The 27895-nt window shown below is 36.4% G+C and overlaps 1 protein-coding gene across 1 annotated transcript; it reads left to right on the forward strand.

Annotated features, from left to right (window-relative positions):
- Positions 1-96: 96 nt before the first annotated feature.
- On the forward strand, positions 97-27672 carry LOC121316007 (carbonic anhydrase 14-like). The gene is made up of 14 exons (XM_041250682.1): positions 97-388; positions 10558-10587; positions 11208-11378; positions 12267-12409; positions 13662-13754; positions 14536-14602; positions 15574-15731; positions 17758-17899; positions 23670-23708; positions 23972-24025; positions 25051-25074; positions 25607-25700; positions 26110-26202; positions 26611-27672. The coding sequence occupies exons 1-13, from the start codon at positions 268-270 to the stop codon at positions 26168-26170; spliced, it is 1197 nt and encodes a 398-aa protein (XP_041106616.1). The 5' UTR covers positions 97-267; the 3' UTR covers positions 26171-26202; positions 26611-27672.
- Positions 27673-27895: the final 223 nt, after the last annotated feature.

The following is a 27895-nucleotide window of genomic DNA, read 5'->3' on the forward strand; positions in this document are numbered from 1 at the left end:
GCATTAAATTAGATTCCGTTTTTTTTTTTTTTTTTTTTTTTGTTCATTCCAGCTAACAAAGTGTTGGTTGGTACCTTTAAGAACCGGACGTGATTGGTTATTGAAGTGTCGTTTACCTATCACTGCCTTAAAATCACATACCAGGTGAACCGTGCCTGACTCACATGAGCACAGCTTTAAAAGTCATCAGGTTTCAGTGAGCTTTATGTGCAGTGACTTCAAGGCTCCTGCTGCTAATACAAGTGTTCCCAAGTCAAAGGATTGAAGATGCAAGGCAATGTGCTCTTTGTGATTCTTTTTCAAAGCCTTTTTCTGGCAAATGTGTCTCTAGAACCCTCCTCTGAGGAAGACAGCAGCAGTGAGATCCACCATGAAAAGCAACATAAAAGTAAGGATGGCTTACATTGCATTGGGTTCTTACAATGACTAGAACGGATGACACTTATTTATAGTGAACTTCAGATTCACAAATACAGTCGTTATATTGGTTTAACACGTGTTTACAAGTTTATTATGAAGTGTGTGTGTGTGTGTGTGTGTTTATATACACACACACACACACACACACACACACACACACACACATACATATAGACAGTGAGAAAACAAACTATTTTGAAAATTGTATCGATATTGACAAGCTATAATTTGGTCTTTTTAATTTAGTTTTTTTTCTATAAAAAAGTTAGTTTTGTATTTTGTAAGGGTTTTTAAAATATTTTGAACTAGTACATTTGTGTAATATGTGCTGTTATGTACTATCAATGAGATGTACTGTCTGAAATGGAAATGACAAGCAGCATGTCAAGCGGCATTGTTTATAAACCCAAACCCATGACATCTCAAACAGCATATGAATCAATATCATACACTTCACCAGCCATGTAACATACTTAAATAATAACCTGATCGGTATTTTTTTTTTTTCTCACTATTTTGAAATCATAATTTTGGAAACTACCACTAAACGTGACACTATACTATAAAACATATTTTTATTTTAGTTAACTATATGCCTGCTACGGAAGAGCCCTAAGGCCTTGCAAGGAAAAAAAAAAAAAAAACGAAAACTCCAAATTTCATCACATTTTAAAGGTGAAATTTAGCATTTTTAAAGCCGAAATTGCGACTTTCTAAGACGAATTTTGGATTTCTCAAAGATGAAATTTCGACTTTCAAAAACAAATTTTGCACTTTCTAAGACGAAATTTCAACTTTCAAAGACATAATTACAAGTTTTATTTTATTTTCTTCTCGCATGGGCTCTTCCGTAGCCTGCAAAGCAATATCAGCTGCAATGTGCAGTAATCGGACGCAGCAGCTCGTGATGTTTCAGGAAATCTTCTTTCGGAGTGAAGAGAAAAATACAATTATGCAGAATGTTGGCAGAGGCTGGGAACTAGTAGCAGCACTTAGTCAGGGTCATAAAAATGTTAGCGGACTTGAAGTCCTGTGGCAGGTGGCATTTTATAACTTCACTTGGCTTTTACCAAATACGACTGACGGCGGATGGTGGCGGCTTCCGGGTCTATCTTTTTCTACAAGGCTACCATTTTAACTGCATTGGTTAGAAATGTATAATAACATGTTTAGCATACACTTCAACGTGTAGGTGCATTAATTATGAAGTTATTATACTGTAGTTTTGTAAATACAAATTTTCTACAAAATTGTACAATTGTGAGGACAACCATAGTATGGGAATTACCTATACTAACAACATGTATTTACCTTGGTTATGCAACCTTACCAATAGAAATGCATATTGCATACACTTTCAAAAATTATCAAAGTGAATCTCAATGTGTAACCAGTGTTTTTAGCATAATACACATTTCTAGTTTTCTCCTTATAGAAAATACATATCATTTAAAAAAAAAAAAAAAGAATTCAGTGCAGTAGGTTTGAGCAATAGCCTACTAACTGGCTGATTCATGTGTATTGGTAACTGACTCAGAGGTAACAGAGTACATGCAGATTGGACTGAATGAATCAAATGAAAAATTTCTAGGAATCATTTAATAAACAACAACTTACGCCAGATGAAAAATGAATCCGTGCTGGGGAATTAAAGGGACATGGATAGCTAAGCAAAAGATATATAAATAAAATTACTAATGAATTGAAGAAAACAAAAATATAATACGTATATTTGTTTGTGTGACGTGTGTAGTACTGTGTAAAGATGATCTCTAATGAATGACTTTTTCAAATAAAAAATGTTCTATTCATATTGAAATAAGTGAATGTCGTTGGATTTCATTTTTGCTGTCACATTGCTGTTCTTAAAACTACAGTTTAATTGCTTCTACTTTAATCTAGTTAGATAACAAAATCAAATTGTATGTTTTATATATATATATATATATATATATATATATATATATATATATAGATAGATAGATAGATAGATAGATAGATAGATAGATAGATAGATAGATAGATAGATAGATAGATATATATTAAGGTACAATGTGTGTATGGTAAGCCACATGTAAATTATCTTGTGTCATTTTTATTGATATAGTAACATGTTTTAATAACAGGCAATGACAATAATTAATACAAATGTTATATTGAAGTGCATGGCATATTCAGAAATACTACAACCTAAAAACAATTAATACCTTTTTGATTTAGATGGAAATGTTTACCTTTTTGACATTACTTCAAAGAGTTTTCCTCCATTCAGCTTGGTTATTGACCCAGAGGTTCTGGAACCTAGTAAATGTTTCATGATAATGATAATGCAATGAACATAATGGGTTTTTATGCAGTACATATATCTAGCACTGAAGTTTGTCTTTAGACAATTTATTTATTTTTAAACCCATGTTGTTGAAGCTGACACCCTGGGATCTTTCAAGAAGCTGCTTGATGAGATTCTGGGATCAATAAGCTACTAACAACCAAATGAGCAAGCTGGGCTGAATGGCCTCCTCTCCTTTGTAAACTTTCTTATGTTTTTATGTTCAATGATGTGTAAAGTGACTGGGGTCAGGCTGAATGCATAACTGAACAAACATGGAGTAGAGTGCAGCCAAGAGAGACATGGAGAGAAGAGAGAGAGCTTTATACTTTCACTAGACTTTTGCATCAGCAGCGAACAAGGACTTCTTTGGGTCTCAGATTTCGTCCTCGCTGAAAGGTTTAAAAAAGATTGTTGGCATCATTCGAATCTGTAAGACACATGCTCAAAATATAGGATTCTTTTAAAAATGGCTAGAGCTTAAGAATGCGAGTTACTTCAGCACCAAGCACTGGCACACATTTTTACACTTAAAAAAAATAAAATAAAATAGAGCTACTGTTTACTTAGTAGTTTAATTCCAACAATGGTTGCCAACTATTACAGATCTGCTTTAAAAGCTTTTTGAATATACAAAGTGACAAGCTGTATTTTGCTAATAGGATTATTAATTTCAATGGATGTAAGGAACACCTCAGCACAAACGTAGCATTCCTCTACATATGTTGCCTCCTTTTTACCCTTGAATGACCCCCGAACTAAGGCATGTGCTCATTCCTAGACAGCAAACATGACAATATTATCAAAATAGAATATGGGGGAAAATAGTACTAGCTTTGATTTGATTCCAGTTGTAAAGTGGATGCAGGTCATGCAGGTCAAAGATGTTATTTTGAGTTTATAGCAGCGGCAGGAGATGTAAGTTACTGACTTGACAGGTTGTTGCTGCAGCCAATTTAAGCTGTCACTCCTACTGCCTGCTCTTAGCTTTCTGTGGTGGAAAGAAAAACAGCCACCCTCCAGCTGTTATTCAAAAAGCCCATCATGTAAAAGTTTAAACATAAAGAGAAGAGCGTGTCCCAGATGTCTTTTTGAATGATGGTGTGATCATCAAAAGCAGTATAATGACATTAAATAATTTCTTCTATGTTATTTGTCTGACTTCACCAAATAATGAAGCATCAAGTGTTTTTGTTCTTTTTCTGAGAAGGGGTCACTCTCAGTTACAGTTTAATTGGTCAGCTGAGAGAGAATTTGCATCAGCCAAGGGTAAATGTCCAGTAATCGCTCACTGATTGAAGATATTGTTACGATAGTGCTGACATACAGGAAATGATTTGTCAGTGACCACATCCTTTCAGAATGACAGTAGGTAACCATGACAGCAAGTCTAGACCAAACTTGATGTTTTTTTAAAAATATATGAAAAATTTACCAATTTAAATAACAATTTAATGTATTCATTAAGCTCAAACTCATGAAGCTTATATTAATTAAATAAGTAGACTTTGGTACCGAGTCTATACCCATTTTTGGCGAGAAAAATATGGATTGTCGCACGAAAATTATGACTAACTTGAAGGTAAGGCCTAACTTGTAAGAATACTGTTTTGATCGGTTTTACTGCCAAATTAATGTCCTATAATACAGAATAACAAGACCCCTTTATGTGTCTGGGATATTGGTAACAGTCCAAATAAGTATTATAAACTAGTTCAACCAAAACTTTGTCAAGAGGTGTCAGGAACAGAGTCTCCAACAGTTACTTTATTAACAAACTTTATGTCCACTATTCAAAAGCTTTACACTCAACAATTGTTAACAATTTGATGTCTTGTTTTGAAGGATTATAGCTTTGCGATTAGGAATCATATATATATATATATATATATATATATATATATATATATATATATATATATATATATATATATATATATATACTATATATATATATATATAATAGGTATATATGATATTATATATATATTGTAGCGCCCACGTGCCGCATAGTTATTCAATGAAGAGACAGGATTATTAATAACAGTTGCTCTTTATTAAGCTGCACATGCACATGCACATGCGCATACAGTAGCACTAACAAGTGCTAGATCCAGGCAGTGACAGAGAGAAACACACACAAAAACGAGAGGGGAAGGCTACCCCTGAACGGAGACGGCCAGCATGGGATGGTGTAACAAAGTGCCCGCCCCTGTGTATATTATCTGTTATGTGTTGCGTGTGGTGTGTTTAAATGTTGGTGTATAGACATTGGTACACGGGATATAAACGGGTCTGTGTAACACGATTGTTTAAAAATGTATATGTGTATTTAGGCACGAGGATTGCACAGCACTTCACGTGCAAGTAAAATGTAGTAATATGTGAGCACGGGGAATTGCACTTTATTAATTCACGTGCTGGGATTCAAGTGAATAATTAATTGGTAATTGAATCCCAGCACAATAGTATATATAGATGCACGTTGTCACATACTGGGGTTGGGTGTTCGGTGAGCGGAGAACGGGATTGGAGACGGAGGAAATAAGTATAGTAGTAGTAATAGTAATAATAATAATAATAATAACAGAAAGTATCTGCTCACCGTGTTTGTCAGTGTCTGTCCGTGCACCGTTTTGGTAAGTTTAGTCTGTTTTTTTGTTTGTCTATTTATTTTGGTGTAGAGTGCCGTGTCCTGTGTTTTCGTGTTTGTTTAAACCTTTTATTTTGTAATAAACCGGCGCCAACAGGCGTCTTCATCATTTCATTTCACTATCATGTCTTTGTATATTTCATTCCTTCCTGGTTCTGACGCCGCCCACTTGGCCGTCTTTGTGACAGATGGCCACGGCAACACTGGGAAACACATGGTAGGGGGACACAACAGACAACAAACGCATCAAAGGCAACCAAATAAACTCAATCAATAACTCATAATTAATAAGCAGCAACAACAAGGACAGTGCAGTTTGCTTGACCGCATGGTATTCTGGGACACCGCTGCAACACTTCTCTGTCAGTCCTGCAGACAGCAGCAGCAGGCGCGCTACGATATGTGTGTGTATATATATATATATATATATATATATATATATATATATATATATATATATATATATATATATATATATATATAGTAATGCATGTAGCAGGACAGGGGGACCTGCAGTATAAACATGTTTTGTTTTATGGCAGGGACAGAGTTAAAGCCTCCCTGCCAAGGTAATTGCTTTTGTTTAATTTAAAATGTTTTGTTTTATTATCACCTGCACCTGGCAATTATTGAAAATTAGAGCCAGGTGCAGGGTATAAAAGGGAAGCAGTCAGGCTGCTCCAGGCTGTTGCTGCTGTTGAATGAAGAACCCAACATAAAGTCATAAAGGTCTGTTTAAATCTGCATTTGGCTGTATAAGCATTTGTATTAAAGTGTTTTGTTTTGGTGTTGTATGTCAGGTAAACAGCTTAGCTCTCCTGCATGTTAGATAGGGACCTGCATGTGTGTAGTGAGTGCTCAATGAGAGCTAGGTGTTTGTTTGTTTTGTGTTTTGAATAAGTGTGCAGAAGTGCTAAAATCAAAGTTACATCTCTTGGTCATGTTTTAAAGGGGCACGAACCCAAAGCTATGCCCAGCTTAATCACTAATCAATATATGAAAATATATTGAATATGAATTTTATACAGGTATAGTACCACATACAGTATACACATTTTTTATATGTTATTTGGAAGTTTTAATTTCATGTTTTTTTCGGTGATTTCCATCAGGAAACAACTAAGTATTGATTAAATACTGACCTCCCTACAATTAACCTATTGTGTAAACTATAATATGCCCTTCATGGTAACAACAAGCATAGTAACGGCAAAATAGCAGGGTAAATTTCCAAGCACTGTGGGACCAATTTTACAAACAGAAGGGTAAGCATTATTGACAGAGTGCCGATCTCCCAAGCCTAGGTGTCGCTTGTTAGACATGGCGACTTCTAGTCTTTGAACTGTATCCCCTATCCTTCGCTTCCTTTTCCCCTTAGGGGAAGTGACGCTTGCTTCTCAGCCTTGGAGGCTGATCGGGTTCGTCTCACCTCAATGAGAGAGGCTCTCCGTGAGCCAAGGGGAAAGCATGTCATCTTCTTAAATTCACAAGCACATTATTCCTATTTCAAGTCCCAGGGCTTACTTCTCGCAGCCCTTGCTCCAGTCCATGAATTCTGTGACAGGTATAACTATTTTGCTGATTTCATAATCAATCCGTATTTAACATTTAATTATTAATTTTGAAAGACTTAAAGCAGACTGCCTTTATCACTATGAACTATGAACCAGGCAATATTTGTAATCAGTACACTTTGAACTTGTATTGTACTGAAGGTAATAATGTTAGAATTAAGAATATCTGATGGTATTTTTACACCTACATCCATGGCCAAGTTTTCCTTCACCCTGTAGAATTAACACCTTATAGAATGAAGTCACAAGAACAGTCATGCAATTGCTTATATTTTCAATTGATATTATTACTTTTACATACTAAGAGATTATTATTAAGAATTACTTCAATTATCAGATTATTGCATTAAAGCTATTCTAATATTTTTTTGTAGTAGGTATACAATACATCTACTTCAACTACACTGAGATTGGCATTGTCTAAACTGCAGTACTGTATTTCGTACAGAAGGCTTTGATTGGTAGGATAACCAGGTTATGGAAACGTGCATAAACATGTGTTTACTACTGCTACATTCCCTTTCATATTGGTCAAAGATTCTCTGAGCCCTTTACTCCCAGTAGTTATACTGTCGCACCTTTCTGAAGGGGAAAAATACAACGAAATTGAAGCAACTCAAAGTGAAATCATGCTTAATACTTAATCCTCTATAATGGTAACATTATAGGATGTTTTGTTTTCTTTTTCTTTTCCCCACTCTGAAAAAAAATGTATTAATGGTACTGATAATTTGGAGCAAATTAGTTAATGTAGTGTGGCAGAGTAGGGGTGGAGGAAAAAAGATATAGTCCAGGAGGGTGCTGCAAGACTACATTCCCCAGAATGCCACGAGAGTGAGCCAGGACAAGGTTCGCCGGGCTCTGATTTTAATGAGGGACACAAGCCTGTGATTAGCAGGTAGGTATTTAAACAGGCCAAAAGGTTTGTTCAGGGTTGTCTGTGTGTGAAGACCAAAGTCCTGTGTGAACCTTAGTATTTGATTAAAGTATAAACTGTGTTTGTGTGTGGCTGGCAAATGGCTTGACCATCTAGTGGGCTAGTTAGAACAGAACTAAAAGTTTAATTTAGCACACCACGTGGGAGTTAGGTTTTTTGTTTGTTTATTTTTATTTCTGTAAATAATGAAAGTGCTAAAAAGGACTGTTCTGGGTCTGCTGAATTTAAAGGGGCAAACGAACCTGAGCTGGGAGTCTGTGTTACAGTAATCGATACTTTTTAGTATTGTTGTTTTCTTTGAGTGTTGGAAACAGAGGCTGCATTTTCTCAAACCATGAATCGGCTCTAATCAAAATGTTTACATTTCGAAGACTATCTGAACTCATTCATTCATTCATCATTTGGCCAATAAAGGTTTTCCTTTGGACGAGGCCAGAGTAAGTAAATACTATAGTAAATATTATGGTGGAATCTTCTAAATCATTAATATGTTTCATTTTAATAAATGACCATTTGATACTAAGGTTGATGATTATTATAATTAGAGTAAGTCTGTTTTATATACTGATATCACAATACTTAATCAATCATCATGTTTCAGAGCATAGGGCAGGTAAAATGCAACTACAATAAACATAACATGACAATAAACAACAAAATAAACCAGTAGAATCAACTGTCATGACAAAATCTTCAGAAGGCGACAAACAACAATTTGTGTTTTTTAATGTAGCTTTTATACAGGTCCATCAGAACATATTAACAACGGCCCTCCCCCTCCATCCAATGTACAAAGGGTGGATGAGCGAAAGCCAATACTCGCCTGAAGCAGCTTCTGATTTGCAAAACGTGCAGCCATTTTGAAAGTAACAGCAGTTAAACATCCAGTTATAAGGACTTGGTCCATGTGAACTAGAATAGCAATGGTGTAGAGAAAGTGCTCTCTTCTGATTTATTTGGCAATTACAGTTGGAGCTCTTGTCCAGCAACCAGTATAGTCTTCAGCAGCATTCATCATGTTACATTACGAGGGGATAGAGGTTATCAATTAAACAAGACCTTGATGGATTATGGAAAAAAAAAAAGTGGTGAAGACTTTTTCTACTCTTTGGCTTGAATAATACCTGCAGTGTATAGGATACAATGAGCACAGTCATAAGGATCATTAACATAGGGCTAATAAAAATGTTTTTTATTATAGCCCAAAAATGTTTTCTTCCTACAACTTTAAAGATAAACAATGGAGTTTATTCAATTGATCTAAACAGAAGATGAGCTTAAGCACACAGCATTTTCATATTTTACATATTGTTACTGACAAAAAGGATTTGCATGAACCTGTCCAACCCTGGTCCTGGAGAGCTACAGGGTCTTCTGGTTTTTGTTTCAACTGTGCTCTGCTACTTAATTGAACCAATTATTGGCTTAATTAGTCAAGATTAATATGCATACCAGATCATTAGCCTTTGACATAAAGACACCGACCCCTGTTAGATGTTTACTGATGTTACTTGCCATCTGCTTGGTTAACAAATTTGTTTACATGTTACAAAATGTAAACAAATTTAGAGTGCTTACTATCCCTTAAATGACTAGTTGTTTGGTTCTAGTTTTGAATTAACAGTTGTTGTTTTTTCCTTTGTAACAGTAGGGGTTAATTAAGGGTGAGCAGTTTAAATCTCATTTCGGCACACAGTATATTGGTATAAACTATATTTTAATATTAATTTGTTTTATATGCATGTGCTATGGTGCACTGTACACTGTTCAGTAAAGCAAGCAGGCAGAACCACAAGTAACAAGCAAGTGCTTTTCAATATGGCAGTTTTTTGTTGTTTGGCCAATACAACTGCCAAACAAACACTTTAAAAACGAACCGACGGGCTGTTGAATAAACAAAAGGACAACCTTAAAGGATCTATAGGGTTTTTTACTTTTCCACTGTTGTCTGAGAGTGGGGCAGCTAAGCTCAAACCTTAACTTACACCTCGAATACGCTATAAAAGCAGCTCCAACTCTCTTTACACAGTACTGTTACTATCACCATATATAGTCTAAGGCAGGCACTGCCCCTCACATGTCTTTTTTAAACTGTCTGGTTCTCATTAGTTCCAAATATGAAGAGAAGGAAGGAAGGGGCTTTGTCTGTGTGGTCGAATGTAGCAGTCAGTTGTAGAGAGACAGAAGCTAGACCTTTCAAACTGGAGACAATAAGAAAAAATGAAAAATGTTTTGACACATTTCATTCTTAGCTTGGAATGTCGCATGTGAAATAACTTGGAGATTCCATGAAGCTCCTAATGTGGTTGATATCATTGAAAAGAGATCTAAATTACCACAGCTGAACTTCTGTAATAGAATGGACAGATTTGCCCTGTATTTGTGTTACCGTTTCGAAGTTCTCTTTCACAAAACCTTTTTTTTTTTTCACCTCTTAGAGCAGTTCAGAGTTTATGTTCTCAGTGGTAAATGAAAAAAGGTAGTTCCTCCAGCCAAACAAGTAAACACATTAAGGAAGCAGCTATGCACAGTGTGGGTAATGAGTAACATGGCTAATGTAAATAGCGACGCATGCACCAGCATATTTCTGCAAAATGTTTATTGCATCATCCCTGATACGAATGATTGTATTTATTTTTTCAAGGTGGATCCTATGGACACTGGAAATACGATGGTAATTATTAAATATTTCTTACAACATACAACTTTTTTTTGTTCTTAATAAAAAATACATATCCTTATTACACGGAGTATCAATGGATCTAACAGTTTCAATCTAACAGTTTAGAGAGGATAAACTGACAGCCAGAGATGTATGAGATGACATTAACATTTTCATGTGTTGAGATTACAGTACAATGACAAAGGTATATTCAGACCTTTTAGAACCTTTTGCCCCTAAAGGAGTGTGTAAAGCATTAACCCACTCTGGTTCTTTAAAGTAGCCACACTGGTATTGCCTCATGATCATTCTGAGAGGAGAACATGTCCTTAATAAGGTCAATAATACAGAACGAAGTCAAACTCAACACCCAGTTTAGTCCCCTTAAAAAATGGGTAGACTTTACTGTATTTTGCTATGCAGAGTCTCATGAAAGAAATTCAACTTTTATAGTTTTCTGATCGGACACCAGTTTAAAAGGCTAATCTAGACTTTATGGATCATACTGTAGTTAATCCAAAATCTTTACAATTCAAATCTTTTTGCATTAAATTAAGGATCAATTAAGACTAATTGATTTGTTTCCAAATGATCTCATCTTAAATAATGGTGTCTTTATGTTTTGACCACAGATCAGGACACATGGTCCTTAGACTTTAAAAACTGCAGTGGCAAATCTCAGTCCCCCATCAACATTGACACCAGAGCAGCCATATTCACTCCATCACTACCTCAGATTGTTCTGCAAGGATATGATCTGTCAGATGAAGAGAAACTGACGTTGCACAACAACGGACACACCTGTAAGTGACCATTGGGAGCATTGTGAAAGATTTGTCACAATTTATCATTAACCATTTTCTCGGGAATTACATTTAAATAGGTAACGACTGCATTGCATGTTTCCAAAGTCCAAGTCAATCTTTCTGTTGAATGTATCCACTCCATGGCAGTGTATAGGTTGACTGGTACTACAGATTCCCAGGTGAAAAATGCAGTGAAGTTTCCTCCATTGTTAAAGCCGCAGTTGAATATTCATCTTTCCTCTCTGTAGTTAATCCACTGAAGCATAAAAGTTTCAGGGTTTACCTTCTGGTGAAAAGTTAGGTTGTTTCTCAGTGAAGGTTAGATGAAAATAAATGCCTTTTTTATGCAAATTCAGTAATGGCAGTTTCATGTTGGTAACATTCATATAGGATTTAGGCAACGAAATGTAGGCGTTATCAGTTTGCAGTTGAGTATGTTTAGTGGGAGATGTCTTTAATTCAACATGCATGTAAAATGTTTGTTTGTTGTGTTCTAATCTGTTTGACGGGTTTTAGTGTAAGAGACTGCGTTGTCAAGATAAACAGATTTTGTTGTACTTAACAGGTGCCAAAATGCTTTTAAAGGGTTCTGCTGATGCACCTACAGTACACATGTTCTCTATGTACTGCTAATAGAGTGTATATATTTATTCTTACACCGCAAATTTTTATTAACATTGTAAATATCTACAATGGAATATATATAATTTTAAAAAAGGATATTATTGCTGGTGCAAAATATGACTTTATGAAAAAGAAAGTCAGCAGAGCACTTTTTATGCATTATTGGAAAAGACTTGCTTTATCTGGGGTCATTCTGCTGTAGGAGATGCTCACTGGAGGGAGGCAGATATAATACCCTTATTTTCTGTCCTGTCTCTTTAGTGCAGTTGAGCCTGCCTGACACCATGCGCATTGTCAGGGGATTCGACACTGTGTTTGTGGCCGCCCAGCTCCACTTCCACTGGGGGACCGTAAAGGTTCCAGGATCAGAACACACTGTCGATGGGCTCCGCTTTCCTGCAGAGGTATTACTCGCTTAGTAGCTGATGGATCCAAAAAGTCGTGTCTCAGTGACTCACCATCGTGGCTTGGTAACCCATTACATACACTCAGCACTCATACAGTCCTGTCAACTCTCCTGTATTCACCGGAAGTCTCCCATATTTTGGACCCTTCTCCCGGATCGATTTTTTCCTGTATTCTCTATTTTGTATTTTCAAAACTTGATAGGTATGAGATTACAATTTACAAAATCTCCCGTATTTTGAAAACTCAATGCTGAAAGGTGTGCTTGTATCTTCTGTCCTATGCCAGTCTCCACTTCATTTCCAACTGTGTCCGCTGGTCCTTGTTTCTGTGCTCAGTTTAAATTAGTGGGTAGCATTGACTTTTTCAACTCCTTTTAAGATATCAAAACTTCCCCTACTCATGCTTCTATGTTCTAAGCTAAATAGGTTAGGTTGATTCAGCCTGTCTTCATAAAGATTCCTTTAAGCTCTGGGATTAGTCTGGCTGCTCTTTTCTGGACTCTCTTCAAGACTGCAAAGTCTTTTTTGTATTGTATCGACAACGTGTGCTTAAGGCTGCAACTAAAATACATTCACGGCCTGTATTCCAGCTTAACTATGTTTCAGGTTATAGCTTCCTTTAGTTTGCGCAGTGAGGGTGGTAATTATTTCACATGGAAAATCATTTTCTGTTTGGTATTTATATTTCATCTTAAATTCATATCACAGGGGAAGCTATCCCATCCAACCTTTACTTTAAAATAATTTGTTTTTATAACATGATTTTGAAAGTATAGTTCCTACAATAAATACATAAACAAATACAAATATTACTGTATCAGGGGCTTCGAAAATATATATTTGGTAATGAATATGTGAATATGTATCTGTTTCTCAGCTGGTTTTTGTGTGAGCTGCTGTTATGAAAGAATTGCAGAGCTTCGATCTAAATCTGTAAACACATTTACTTTTAATAAACCAGTCAGGAAGAGTTCCCAAGGCTCCAGAAATCTTTATGTAAAATCAACCATTTACATTACATTTGAGTGTACTAATTCACCACTATGCATTTGACTATTATTGTGCTTACAGTTCTTATTGATTATGTTGAGTTTCATCACACAATTACAGTCCAACTTCTGTCTTCTACCATACTCTGCAATATACGACCACTGTACATGTTTAACAAAATAAGAGTATTTAGGGCTCTTATTTGTTCTAATAAAAACAATACAAATATTTATATGTATACAATATCTGTTTGTTGCAGATCCACGTGGTTCACTACAATACTAAATATGATAGTGTGTCAGAAGCAGCTAGCAAACCCGATGGCTTAGCAGTGCTTGGTGCTTTCATAGAGGTAAGAGTTCTTTCATCAATATTCATATCCCTGCCAAAGCATAGCAGCAATTTACAAGAACCTTATTTTTGCTGCCAGATATGCATAAAGCATTAGCGTGCCACAGTAATATAGCACTGTTGTCCTGTGCATATGGTGATGCCAGTATGTCTGAACAGAGGGATGTAGTTTTATAATCCTATTTCTGAAGTTAAAGGTTTGAATAGTGCCCAGGGTTTTCAAAGGCTCTTGATGGCTGGGAGACTTTGTCGTTACATGTTATCAAGATCAAAACCTATCCGTGACATTTAGAGGTTAAAAAACAAACACTAAAGGAGTTGGCTTCAATGCATTAGTGTGTCAAGCTTAGAAGTTGTACTATGGTGTTATCAGTTAATAAAGTTTTTACCAGTTTAACTACTGGAGCCGAGCCTTTGTTTTGTCCTGTTGTTTTAATTAGCAAACTGACCTTGCAAGAAGGTAATAGGAGTTTCACAAGATATAATAACATGGGGTTTACAACATTTTAGAGTCACCACACCTTCACATCCACAGAAGGAAATTTCCACATGTCTGTGTGAATTGACTGTGGTGATCTACATACAGTAGGTGTTGTTCGCCACAAATAATCTGCCTATAAACAATAGGAAATATAGTCTTATCTTTTATTGTGAAATAAAACTTTAAGTTCAATTACAAAGCCATAAAAGAATATACTGTTTCTGTAAAGTAACTAAAAAGTGTTTTTTTTTGTTCTTCAAATTTAAAATAACCGCTTTTAAATAATGCTTATTTAATATAGATTGGTCCACAAGAAAATGCCAACTATGATAACATCCTTTCATCTTTGTCTGATGTTAGTATTGAAGGTAAGTTCTTCTTCTTCTTCTTGTTAATAGCTTCCTTTTTTGGTTTCACAGATCTAGCACCATATAACGCTTGTAGTAAAGTGCTATAGAGCACTAGATCTGTGAAACCAAAAAAGGAAGCTCTTAACCATAGCCCATACTTTAGACATCAATCCAAAGAGAGGACAGGGACAACATTTGAAAACAACAATTAGTACTGGCAATGTATTATTACATGTATTCTATAAACCACCAATGTGAAAACAGAATAATGCATGAGTGTCATTGTTTTTCATGAAATATCATCTCTTCATACTTGTTGATTGCATATAAATGAAACAAAGCATAAGACGGCTGTATATTTTCTTTAATGTATTCCATGTTTCATTTTAGATCTGTGATTTGGATAATGAATGCATTTATTAAAGCAAGAGGTAGTTTCCCCATTTAGTTTAACAGCACTTCAGCTGAAACCTCCCTGGGGCCTTTTCTGATGATCTAATTGTAAGCTGGTAAAAGGCGCTTCCTTTTCAGCATCTGTCTTTCCCTGTTGAGCTGGTGCACATACATTTTCATGTTCTCGTGCCTGGCGGGTGCGAGTGCAGAGCTTACAAATCATGCACTTTGCTTCTGTTTTGCAAGGCTACTGAAAAGAGTTAGCCAAGTCAATGTTTAAAACACAGACTTGCTGTGTATTGTTTTGGGTAATGGATTGTTATTGTTATGTTGGCTACTCTGCTATGTCTATTTTTATATCGTTACACTAATATGAAACAACTTTTCAATGCTGAGATTGTTGCAAAAAAAAAAAAATGCTTATTTTGATGAAATCAGTAAGTCTTGTGTTTATACTACTTGACTACACAAGCCACAATATTCACCAAAATGTGCCACTTTCTGTTTAATAAATAAAAACATAAATTCTATTGCTGGGGTACACAATTTAAAATATAATGTTTTCACCAGCTGCTTATGAGTATATTCTTTTTCAGAATCAGATACAGAGATTCCTGGCTTTAATGTTAGGTTTCTGTTGCCACCCAATCTGGACCACTTTTACCGCTACAATGGGTCGCTCACCACTCCTCCCTGTTTTCAGACTGTTAATTGGACTATCTTTAATGATACCATCAAAGTTTCAAGAAAACAGGTTAGTAAACACTAATCCAGTTCTCTCACCCTGCTTGAAACCCTTCTTTTGCCCAATAGTTCTGAGCTTTGTCATACTGAAGATGAGGGTGTTGCAATAACAGTTTTGTTTTCTTAAACTGTTTCCCATAACAAACATACAAGTAATACAACTGATGCACTACTGTGTTACGAAACAAAAGTTCTAATGCGTTAACCTGCTGCAGTACAATACAAATACCAAAAAAATAAAACTGTACTGTTCCTGTGAAACCAGTGCCCTTGTGTAAAACACATCACAAACTACCAGACAACCTGGTACAATCTGACAGTCTCTGCTTGAGAGTCCAGGGCTGAAGGGCTGAGGGTATTCAGGTCAGGATTGAGGTGCGCTCTCATTGCTGCAAGGGCATCACAAACACAACTTTTATTGGACATGCTGAGGAGTGACTTGAAGACTAAAGGCATGTGTACATTTACAGGCTTACAGATTTGTCGGCTGATGAAGGTTATTTTAATGTCGCAACACTGGCTACATTTTGACATAGCAATGCTATTACTATAGTACAATAAAGTGATGGAGGAAGAGGAAGATGGGCCCCACTTCAGGATGTTATTGTGGGCCCCCCTCCCCAAACGTTAATTTAACCCTTATTTATAAACATCAAACACACCAAATCAAGTGTTCAATATTGAACTATATTTAATTGTCAAAATGTTAGCATGTATGAAACAGGGCATAATAAACGTTTTCTACTCTCCTACTTTATTTTATTTTGCGTACATCTTTACATCCAACACTACAGTATTTTTTAATCATAAACAGGTTTAATCACTAACCCTACCAGGACTCCCCATTTCTGCGATCACAGAAATTACAGAATTCACAATTCCGCACAGACATTTGCAGAAATTGTCTCGCATAGGAAACCGTTTGTTTATTATTTTTAAATCAGAAATGCTGGCATGTAGTTTATTTTGGTGCCCGCAGCAGCACCCAAGAGCGTCCATCTAAACTACAGGATGAATCGTGCACACAGACTATAACTGCTGAATAGTACCCCAAAACCTTCCATGAAGACGTCCCTCGTACCAGTCTCCGGGGGAAAAAAGGTTAGGATAATTAAGACAATAGCGATACCTAATGAGAAATGATACGAAAATGAGGGACAATCTGAATTACTGGCACCGCACACCAGCAGCTTTACCGTGATACAAATGTGTAACATCTGCAAATATAAATGCAAAGGATATTCTCATTATTCAAAAATAAATAAATAAATGAAACCTTTCGAACCCCTCCGGGGTCCTCTGAGTGCGTGGGCCCGTATGCAGTTGCACCTGCTGCACCTCTATTGCTCTGCCACTGGTACAATACAAACACTCTGTAAATCAGTTGCAGTAATATGATACTGTACCCCTCCCAACTCCAAGTGCAATCGTGTAGACATTCACAGCAACTTGGAATGCGTGTAGTGAATAAGACAATACACTATCAAAACCTTCATTTCTGTATTGATTGCCCTAAATACTGAGTTACTGTACATTTGTAGGGTTGTGGTTTTTTATTTTTATTGTATTATTAATTATTAAATATGAAATATCAATGACAAGAACAAGGGTATATATTAATAATCAAATTATATTTATTAAACAACAATAATATCCATGGTTATTGATAGTACAACACATAGTTATTTGCAAATATTTATTTAGTCAAGACATATTGGTCACTGGCTTACAATTTAGATAATTGATCAATCTTAAACTTGTCTTACAGATGTATACACCACTGCCTACACAGACCCGACTTTGTGTCTCTTATCCCTTGCACAGCTGGCAATCATCATGCTTGGCTCTGTGCTGGCCACGGTTTAGCAAAAGTCTATGGGAAAACACTTGCTTACACAGTCCAGTTTGTATATGTTACATTAATATTACATCAATATTTAAAAAATAAGATTCTTATCATTGATTGCAGTTGATTTTGATGACTTGCTCGTCATTGGTTAATGTAGCACCTGCAATGTTCTCTATTCCCTCTCCAGCTTTCAGAACTTGAGGACACACTGAAAGCCGGGCATGACACAATACTATCCAAGAACTTCAGAGCCCCCCAGTTACTGTATGGGAGGAGAGTGCTGTCTTCCTTTGAGGCACTCAGCAGTCCTGGTGGGGTGAGCAGTAGAGGTAAGGGGCAACAATACTTTTAATATATGTATGTATGTGTAGATTTATTTCAAAATTGGTATATACATTCTACAATATCTAGTTTCTACACTGAAACTAACTGGACAACGTTTCTAGCAACCCCACTGTTTACATTAGCTGTTCGCACAAAAAGTATAACTCTTGAACTGGATAGAGTCTACATCAGCCAGTCATATATACAGTATGTATGTGATTCAAAACAACAAGGGGGGGGGGATCAAATAATAATAAACAAACAGTAACAAAATTACAAAAGAAAAAAGAGAACCTGGGAGGAGACAGACAAACAGCAGTGCGTACATAAATTAATACTCAGAACTAGAGGTCTACAGAATTATACCAGTACTATACAAGATCATGTGTTTGATTAGTTAGGGTGGCGTAGCCTAGGGAAAAATTTGTTTGAGTTCCTTCGATTCCCTGTCCAGATATAGAAGGGTGCTGGTTGCTCATTCTACATTCAGAGACGATCCAAGTAATCGCCAAACCATGTATCCAGTGAGAAGCAAGATGGTTTATGCTCCTTCCAGTTAAGGAGGATAGACATAAAACCAGCAGTGGCGAGGTAGTGAAGCAGACTTAAAACATAACCCAAAAGGCATGTCTCAGATAACGGTATATCCACCTCCAGTGTCTCTGACAGCACATCAACAATTTTGGAAAATGTTTTACTGGAGGGCAGTTCCACAAAAAGTGAATACAAGAGCCATGCTCCCCGCAACCATGTCAGCATAGGCCCAAGTGATCACCTCCCATTCTAGATAATCTTGAAGGTTGTTACATAAGCTCTGTGTAACATTTTGAGCTGAATAATTCAGTTTCTCACACACCTAGACATCAAACATGAATTTCTCCATATTTTGTCCAATTGAGATTCTAGGAGGAGTCATCCAGGCCATACACTGTTTTTAATCTGATTAAAAGGCAGAATATTATCTCCCTTAAAAATCTAACCAAGAGACAGTATGTTGTGATTCTGCCAATCACGATTATAAAGGGGCCCCCCCCCCCCCAGGAAGGGAGAGAGAGAGAGAGAGACCACATATGCCAAGCCTTTTATGCAGCATTTTGACCACACTGCTGGTGAAATGCATCAGGGCATTATTCAGGGAGGCAACTACCCTTCTGGCAAGCATGCCTATAGCCCCAGGAGAGGGGAAATCGAGCGTTATAAGACAGGTAATACAGGAATGAATCAGGAACACCAAGTCCCCCCCTATTTCTAGGTATTGAGAGTCTTATATCCAATCCTGGGTTTCAGGTTGTTCCAGAGAAATTCAGAGACAATTCTTCGGATTTCACTGAACCAGGAAGCAAAGAGGGATGTTAGAGATAACGTAGGCAAGTCTAGGAAGGTCATTCATCTTGAGGATCTCTGCTCTACCCCCAGGGACAACGGCAGCCCACCCCACTTTTTAAAATCATCACGTACCACCAGAATGTTTGGTCCATTCAAGCGGAATATTTAAGTTATTGGGGATTTAATGATAATACCAAGATATTTAATTCTGGCTGGTTTCCAAGTGAAAGGAGAGTTATCCAAGTCACTGTTATAGGTGTGGAAATTCAGACGCATTACCTCAGATTTACTCCAGTTAATCTTGTAGCCAGAGAGTCTGCCAAATGACTTATGAGATGAAGAACAACTTGGAGTGAGTGAGATGGATTAGTGTCAATAAAATATCGTCAGCATACATATTTAGTTTAAATTCATGATTCCCAATGGTGACGCCCTGAACACTCTCGTTAGACCAGACCGCACAGGCCAGCGGCTCCTCTGCGAGAATGAATATAAGAGGGGACAAAAGGCAACCGTGTCTAGTTCCACGTTACAAGCGAAACGTGTCAAAGACCAATCCATTAGTCCTCACAGCGGAGACTGGGGTACTGTAAAGAGCTTAAACCCATTGTAGAAACATAGGGCCAAATCTAAATTTATAAAGGGTGAGAAACAAGGCCACTGAATCCTATCAAAGGCTTTTTCAGCATCTAAAGATACTGCTACAGAGGGAGACCAGGGGAGATTGGCTTTCAAAATTGTATGGTACAGCCTTCTCATGTTATTAGAAGATAGTCAGCCAGGCACAAAACAACCTGGTCCAAGTGTATTAGTGATGGGATAACTTTTTCTAAGAGGAAAGCTAGTGATTTAGCAAACATTTTATAGTCATTGTTTAATGGGCTTAATGGGCAATAGCTGCCCATTTCTATTGAGTCTTTACCTGGTTTTGGCAGAAGGGAGATTGTGGCCATCTGCATTGTAGGTGGGACATCCTGTGTTTCTATTATTTCATTGAATAGTTTAAGAAGTACTGGTGTTTCAAGATGGTGGAAATGTTAAAAAAACAAAAAACTCAATATTATTAGTATCTCCTTCAGGAGCCGTCACAGAAATGGAATTGGATTTATTTTTTTTTTATCTACAGAGAACTCTGACTTATACAATGTGGAATAAAACTGTTTAAAAGCTGCATTTATCAAGGTGGGGTTCCGTTGACCGGTTCAGGAGTTGACTAATTATTTTTCAATTGTTTAAGCCTGTAAGCTAGCATTTTACCACCTTTATCACCCGATTTAAAATATTTCCTGCGCATACGGAACAAGGCAAAGGTTGTTTGTTCATGTACTAAACTCTGTAGATCTGCCCTAGTGGAGATGAAATCGTTTTTGAGTGCACGATTGCCTGGGTCAGCCATGTGCTTTGCTTCTAAATTTTTAAGTTTTTGTAATAAACTAGATTCATAAATTTTCTTCCTTTTGGCTAAGGCATAGCTAATAATCCAATCTCTACACAAGGCTTTGAAATCCTCCTAAACAGTTGCAATAGAGGAGACAGAATTGAGATTTAAGAATTCTTTGATTTTCCCCTCTAGGTAGAATGTAAATGCTTAATCTTTCAGGAGGGAGTTATTGAACCTCCATTGTTTTGATTTGTAGGTTTTAGTTATAGGATGGAAGAAGACAGAAACAGGTGCATGATCTGAGATGTGTATACTATGTATTTGGGCATCAATAACATTTTGTGTAATAGAGTTAGAGAGGCGAACATAGTCAAGTCTAGAGTAAGAGTTGTGTACCTTTTGAATAGAAAGTATATTCATATTGTTGAGGATTTACAATGCACCAGACTGCTAAAGTCCTAACCAGCTCTGTCAGTGAAGGAGATGCAGCCACATCAGAAGGAAAGGGGGGGGGGGGGAGCAATCGAGTGTAGGGTCTGCCACCAAATTAAAATCTCCACAAACCACTAGGGGGTTATCCACAAAACGAGAAAGAATCAGGCCTAAAGGGGAGAGGAGGGCAGCCTGGGCAGCGTTGGGGGCATAAATATTAACAAGTGATTTTTTTTCATTATGTAAGAGACCAGATGCAATTACATATCTGCCATTATCATCTTTCCGTAATTCAGTCAGTGTAAACGACGCCCTTGCTACCTCGCTCACCATCCGACAAAAAGGCTCATCCAATCCATTGTTGCCTAAGTTTTTGGGATTCTTCGTCACCGAGATGAGTCTCCTGCAGCATGGCCACCTCAAAATCAAGGCTTTTCAAATGTGATAGAATCTTTATATTTTTTTAACGGGTGTGCAGAAGATTATCCAGCTTCTCATTAAGAACTCTTTTAATATTCTGTAGCTGTAAGGACAGGGTTTGGGCCCATTTAGGTGTTTCAGATTCTTCGCCCTCAGTACTTTAGTGTGAGGTAGGGTCCTCTTCATAGTCCGGTTCAGCTAAAATGGTTGCATCTGTAGTCGCATCGCGTCGGCAGGTTTGGGGTTTCCTCTTTGGTTGAGTTTTTCGTTCCTCCTCGTGTAAAGGTGGTTGTTCAGCCATCAAACAAGTCACCAGACGATAACTAATAAAATTGAGGGTGAAATTGTGATTTTTAAGAATGTATTAGAGGGATTTTGTGTCTGGGTTTCCATAGAAAACTCTCTGAGCTCCATCTTCACCGCTCGCACCATGTGACTTCTCATTTCAACATTATTGAAAAGACCTGTTTGTCACTGTTAATATTTCTGAAAGTAGAACCCTGCTGAGCTCACAACAGTAAGACGTTCCTCTAAATATCATAGATATGGACCTGACTTGTAGACAGTTTTCCACCATATACTGTATGGTAAAATACAGACATGTTATGGCAAAGCATGGTAAAAACTATGGTTTGCAAAGGTCATGCAGATATGATATGTACTGTAGTAAGCATGAGGGAAATTACTACATTACCAAAAAAAAAAAAATCACCTGGTTGAGTTTTTACACAACTATGCAGTTTAATTTGACAGCAGAAAAATCCAGAAGCCATGAAAACCTAATGTTTGGAAGCTGGCCGACATTTCTTATGGTTTCAAGCGCCCAATAATGTGGAGTTTCTAAGAAACTGAAAAACCACACCCAGTTGTTCACACCTGTTCATTCAACCACTCAATAAATACACCTAAGAGGTTTTTGAACCTTGGTGTGCTGGTACAACTACACACCATAAGGGCACAATAAATATGTGTTAGATAAATGTGTCATACAGTACACGCCAATCCTGCTGCTCTGTCCAATTTTGCTCTTTAGTCATACATATACAAGAGCCAGGTGGTCTACGACAAACTGAAAATATGAAAAGAGAATGGCACATGCAGATCATTGTCAGACAGAGTAGTGGCAACATGACACCCTGAGGGTTTCTTCTTGGACTCCCACCCTTCAGTCATGGGCGAAGGGCTGGCTAACCTCATGCCACTTATAATGTGGGCAAGGTTTGGAAGGGTCTGAAAGCTAGAGAATGTGCTTGCTGCACCAGCTACCCTCTTAGTCCCATATTTGAAAGGTTGACACACTTGTGTGTTTGTCAATTAGAGATGGCTAGCGTTCCTGAGAGTTCATGCAATCATTCAGAAAGATTACGTTGGCTACCTCTATAACAAAGGTTCTTTCAATATTGTCTATTGTGATCATTGACGTTTGAACTTTTAAACTGTACAGAACAGCCTCCTGCCTGCATAGAACTAGTTAGTCCTTTTCATTCATTAAAAAAAAAAAAAATCTACTATTTTGCAGTGTAAAGTCAAAAACAGACTAACAAAGAAAATCTTCCTTATAGCAGCATTTTATGCCTGGTCATGCTCCGAAACTCATATGACAAGCATTGCTTAGGTAAAATAATGTTTCCAAAGCTTGTGTTATTTTGTAAGTTATTTTGTTCACTGTGCAGACGTCATATAGCTTGATCAGCATTAGCCCCTAAATTTATAAAATGTAGATTTTCCCAATGCATCGTTTAATAAGTTTCTTTTAAAGTCTTTAACAATCATTAACAAAGCTGGTTTAAAACACTCGTAGAGTTTGCCTTGGAAGTAAACTCAAATGAAAATATGATGGCTTCTATAAAAAAGCCAACAGGTTGCTTGACTTACACCAACTGTTCATCTGACTGATTTGTCACATATATAATTTGGTAAAATAATGGGCTAGTTGTGGCTTTTGTGGTGGAAACAAATTGTTACATTGTAATTACAAAAGAAAACAAATACAAATAGTTCTAAAAATCAACTGATGGACAATATTCCACATCACAAAACCACCACACCAATTTTGAAAAACTGAAGTAAGAGCCTTTTCCTTGTCTCATCGGGTGCATTGCGTTTTATCCGTTTTCCTTAGTTTCTTAGTGTTGTACGTGTCTACCGTGTCGTGTGCCTTCCGGCTACTGTATGCTTGGGAACACGCTACTTACAAACTTTGTTTCTCCACACAGGTACTCAAGACACTTCAAGTGGAAAATCCTCAATGCGAGGTAAGCAAAAGAAAAGATACACTCCGACAATGACAGCATAATAAACAGATTAAAGATTTAACCTTGTCTCTTTTTAACCTTCTTAATGGTACCAGCTCTAAATGCAGTTATACTTTCAAACCAATTTCTTTTAAGACTCTATATTAACAATATTTTTTGTTGATTAAATTTGTGAGAATATAAAGTATTATTTAAAACCCCTTTGATTTTAAAATTAAAATAAGTGATAGATAACTGGTTGTTGTCACCTCACACTTTTTCAGGTGCCGGACTGGGTTCAGGTGAAGATTCATCTGAAAAAGACTTGACAGATAAAGGTGAGGAAGGTTAGCAGAAAGAATAAATGCAACAATTGAAACAGCAATTTTTTGTATTAAGTGATCAGCAGTTTTCACTTGCAGTATATTCACACTTTACCTTTAAATGCTGTGAAACCAAAAAAGCCTAAACCACTTGTCACCCAGTATCACATTGAGCTGAAAACTTATCAGTCTAAACTATTTCATTGATGAGAATATTATTCATGTACTGCTGTTTCATGTAGTCAAAATGAATATACAGTTGCTGTATTTAAAGTGTTAAAAACATACAGCTTGTTCACATGTTAAATAACTGAATTATCATTATGATCAGATACATTCCAATATATTAAAAAAAAAAAAAAAAATTGTACAAAGTGAGAGATATAAAGTGTGTTTTACACCTAGTGCTTCAACCTTGGCTGGTGAAAGTCAGTCTTTTAAGCAATGCCTAGTCTAACCTTCCCTGTGCTTTCAACTGCACTAAAGGTAAGTGATCCATATACGACTCCTCAGAACAAATATGGCATATCTATTATTAAGCTACGGTCCATGGGATTTAGAGCCTTCTGTAGAGCAGCTCCTTACCTCTGGAATGCACTACCCAGCTCCATAAGAGACTCAAAGATTTTAAAAATCTGCCTCAAAGCACATCTTTTTCAACTAGCTTTCAAGGGTCAGTACTAATGCTGTCTTTTACTTTGTTGAACATGTTTCTATTGTTTTTTATTACTGTATTTTATTTCGCCCTGTTGTTTGTTATCTTGTCTTCTATCAACTATGTCATTCGCTTTGGGATTGGAAAAGGCACTTTATAAATAAATGTATTGACTGTAAATATCAAATCCAATACTGGAAAGGTCCAGTCACACTTTCCATATACACTATATATGTATTAAGTTTAAGTATTCATTCTAAAAGTAAAACTAAAACAGTTTATTATAGTATAATTAGCATGCTGTATTTACTATACCAGTGTCCCAGAGTCAAAGAAACAAACTAAAAACCTGAGTAATGTATTTTGTACCTTTTCTCTTTTCCAGATGCAAAGTTTTCCTTGGGCCTAGGTAACTATCTCTGTACTGCATAACAGGGTGAAAGAAAGAGGGGTATGGGTTTCAACATATCCCACTAATATTTGAAGACCCCACAGCAAAACTGAGAACAGTCATCCAATAAGGGGTCTTTTTTAATGTTCAAACAGTGATTGCCATGCTTCCGATACCATTCTGAATGGCTGCTTACTATTTCTGACTAACTACATATACTGCTCAATAAACAAATCATATACTCTACAGTCCAGAAACTGGATGAAACTTGTATAAGGAGCTCCTCCTGAAGTCATATGAGAAACTCAAAATATTATCAGTAACAACAGAAAGGGGGAAAAAAACCTGCAAAGGCATGATTACACTTACTGCCCCATCATAAAGTACACTATTAGCAGTGAATAACTGACAGATAAAAGGACAATGTACTTTCTAGTTTAATAAAACAATGAGCCTTATTAATTGACTATACATACTTAGCTCAAACATGATAAAGCATTTCACAGCGATCATGCTATTGTTTAATCGTCTTTATTTCCTTTTTTTGCAGGTGAGATATTAGCTATTGTCTTCGGGATTCTTTTTATAGTGACGTTATTATCTTTTATAATGTACATGGTTCAACAGCGAAAGAAAAACTCAAGGTAATTTGATTTCTGAAATACAGTACAAGTGCAGTTTTGTCTATATGTCTTGGCCATTTGTTTGCTAATTATCAGCCTGGCCTCTACAGAAACGTAATACCTTAATTTCTGAATACCTTTGTAAAAAGCTAATGGATTGCACTTTAAGGTTTCCAATTCCCTAACATTGGGATTTAAAAAGGAATAAAAATAAATGTCACAATCCCTCTTTTATGATGAATCTTAGCTTAACCCTAAAATCACCATCAAAATATTATCTGTACGTAACGTACAAAATGGCGGTGTTGATCTGTCAGCTGTACCTGCTGTGTTGATATTGTAATAGCTAGTTAGATTCCGGATCAAATACGCATAAGACAAATTATTTAGCAAATTTCTATTTCAAATCACTGTTTTTCTGTTTCTACAGATTGAGAAAGGATATCAGGCAGAATGTTATCTATACACCTGCATCCAAGGAAGGGGTATAACCTGGAGGACCCCAGTTTAATATTCAATTCAGGTATTTTGCGATAAATTTACAGTAGAGAAAGTATGTAACAATAATGCATTCAGTTTTATATAATCCACAAATGAAGTGGTAAAGAGAGTCCAAAATGTAACAATACTTTTACCCACATAAACATTAATTCTAAATCTTAAACAGAAGAAAAACAAGTGGGAATAAAACGTCAATCTATAGTTTAGGTAGATGACTTTTTTGGTTTTTGAATTGATTTGTTTCCAATTGATTAGACATACAGGACTTGAATCGTTATATAGATTCAGTCTTGCATTACCACTAAAAGCAACTTGCTTTCAGTGTTCAGACTAATTTCAATGTAATTGTCGTCTTATTCAAATTTGCCTTTTTGGTCCAAACAATCAAGCAAAACTAGTTTCAACTTGTGGTCATCTCTTATTCTTCCAGACAGCCAACAAAACCCCTTTGGTGGAATCTACTTGTCACATTGAATGTATGATGGTTAATACTGATACTGAAGGAATGTACCATTTTTATACTGCAGATTGCAATACCACTAAGATGATTGCAGATTTCGTTTTGTAGTTTTATTCATACAATATATTTTATTTATATGTATTGTTACTGTACCATAATAGTATGATTATGAATGGTGTCAGTCGCATAATGTAAAGACTTTGTATCTGTCTAATGTATAAAACACTGATTATGTAATACTGTGAAATGTTTGTGTCCTGTTCAGTGATGTAGTCGAGACAAAACTCACATAATTAATAGGCAAGCAAAGTCACATGACTTGCATCGCCCATGATTCAGTCAATAGTCCTCATGATGCAATGAGAAGAGCATTAGGAACTTCTACTACAGACTACTTCTTTAAGAAGGCTGAACATGCTGGTGAAGACGACAGCAGCAGTGCACAGACTTCGACTGTGGACACAAATAAAGCTACTGAATCACTGACACAAAGCATTGACAAGTGAAAGAAAATTAGATAGCATTACCTATTATGTGTATTTCTAGAAGTTCAGTATACAAATTAAATGAATTCGTCTAATAATTCTTGTTTAAGAAAATCAGTAGTTCAGTGGCGTTTCGGTATCTTCAGTTTTAGGACTATACCACTCGTCCTGTTTACTTATTTGGCAACTCCGTGACACAGTAGGTTCTATATTAATTATATAAACAGTGGCAGACTCAAATACAGCCGTCCTTTAACTTTGCTAATCCTGCTGCTGTTCTCCCCCATATACAACAAACTTAGACAAGAGGTCTGTCATGAACCTTGATTGAGATAAAGAAATAAGTGTGAATGTCTCCTTTCAATTCATAATGTTTGGTCCTCCCACCTTACTGTCTTTGAACTAAAACATCTGTTCGGAGAGGAAAGGCCAGATTGCAGTTATGGCAAGCGATGAAAAAGTAGAACATATTTCAAAGCTAGAAATTCCTATGGAAAGAGAAAGATTGTGGTCAAGTTACAGTAGCTCTCAAAAGTATTCACCCCCCCTTGGACTTTTCCACATTTTATTGTGTTACAACATGGAATCAAAATTGATTTAATTTGGAGTTTTTGCTACTGATCAGCACAAAAAGTCCATAAATGTCAAAGTGAAAAATAAAATCTACAAATTGTTCTAAATTAATTACAAATATAAAACAGAAAATAATTGATTGCATAAGTATTCACCCCCTTTGCTATGACACACCTAAATAAGCTCTGGTGCAACCA

Source organism: Polyodon spathula, chromosome 1 (genome assembly GCF_017654505.1).
Source record: "Polyodon spathula isolate WHYD16114869_AA chromosome 1, ASM1765450v1, whole genome shotgun sequence".
NCBI lineage: Eukaryota > Metazoa > Chordata > Actinopteri > Acipenseriformes > Polyodontidae > Polyodon > Polyodon spathula.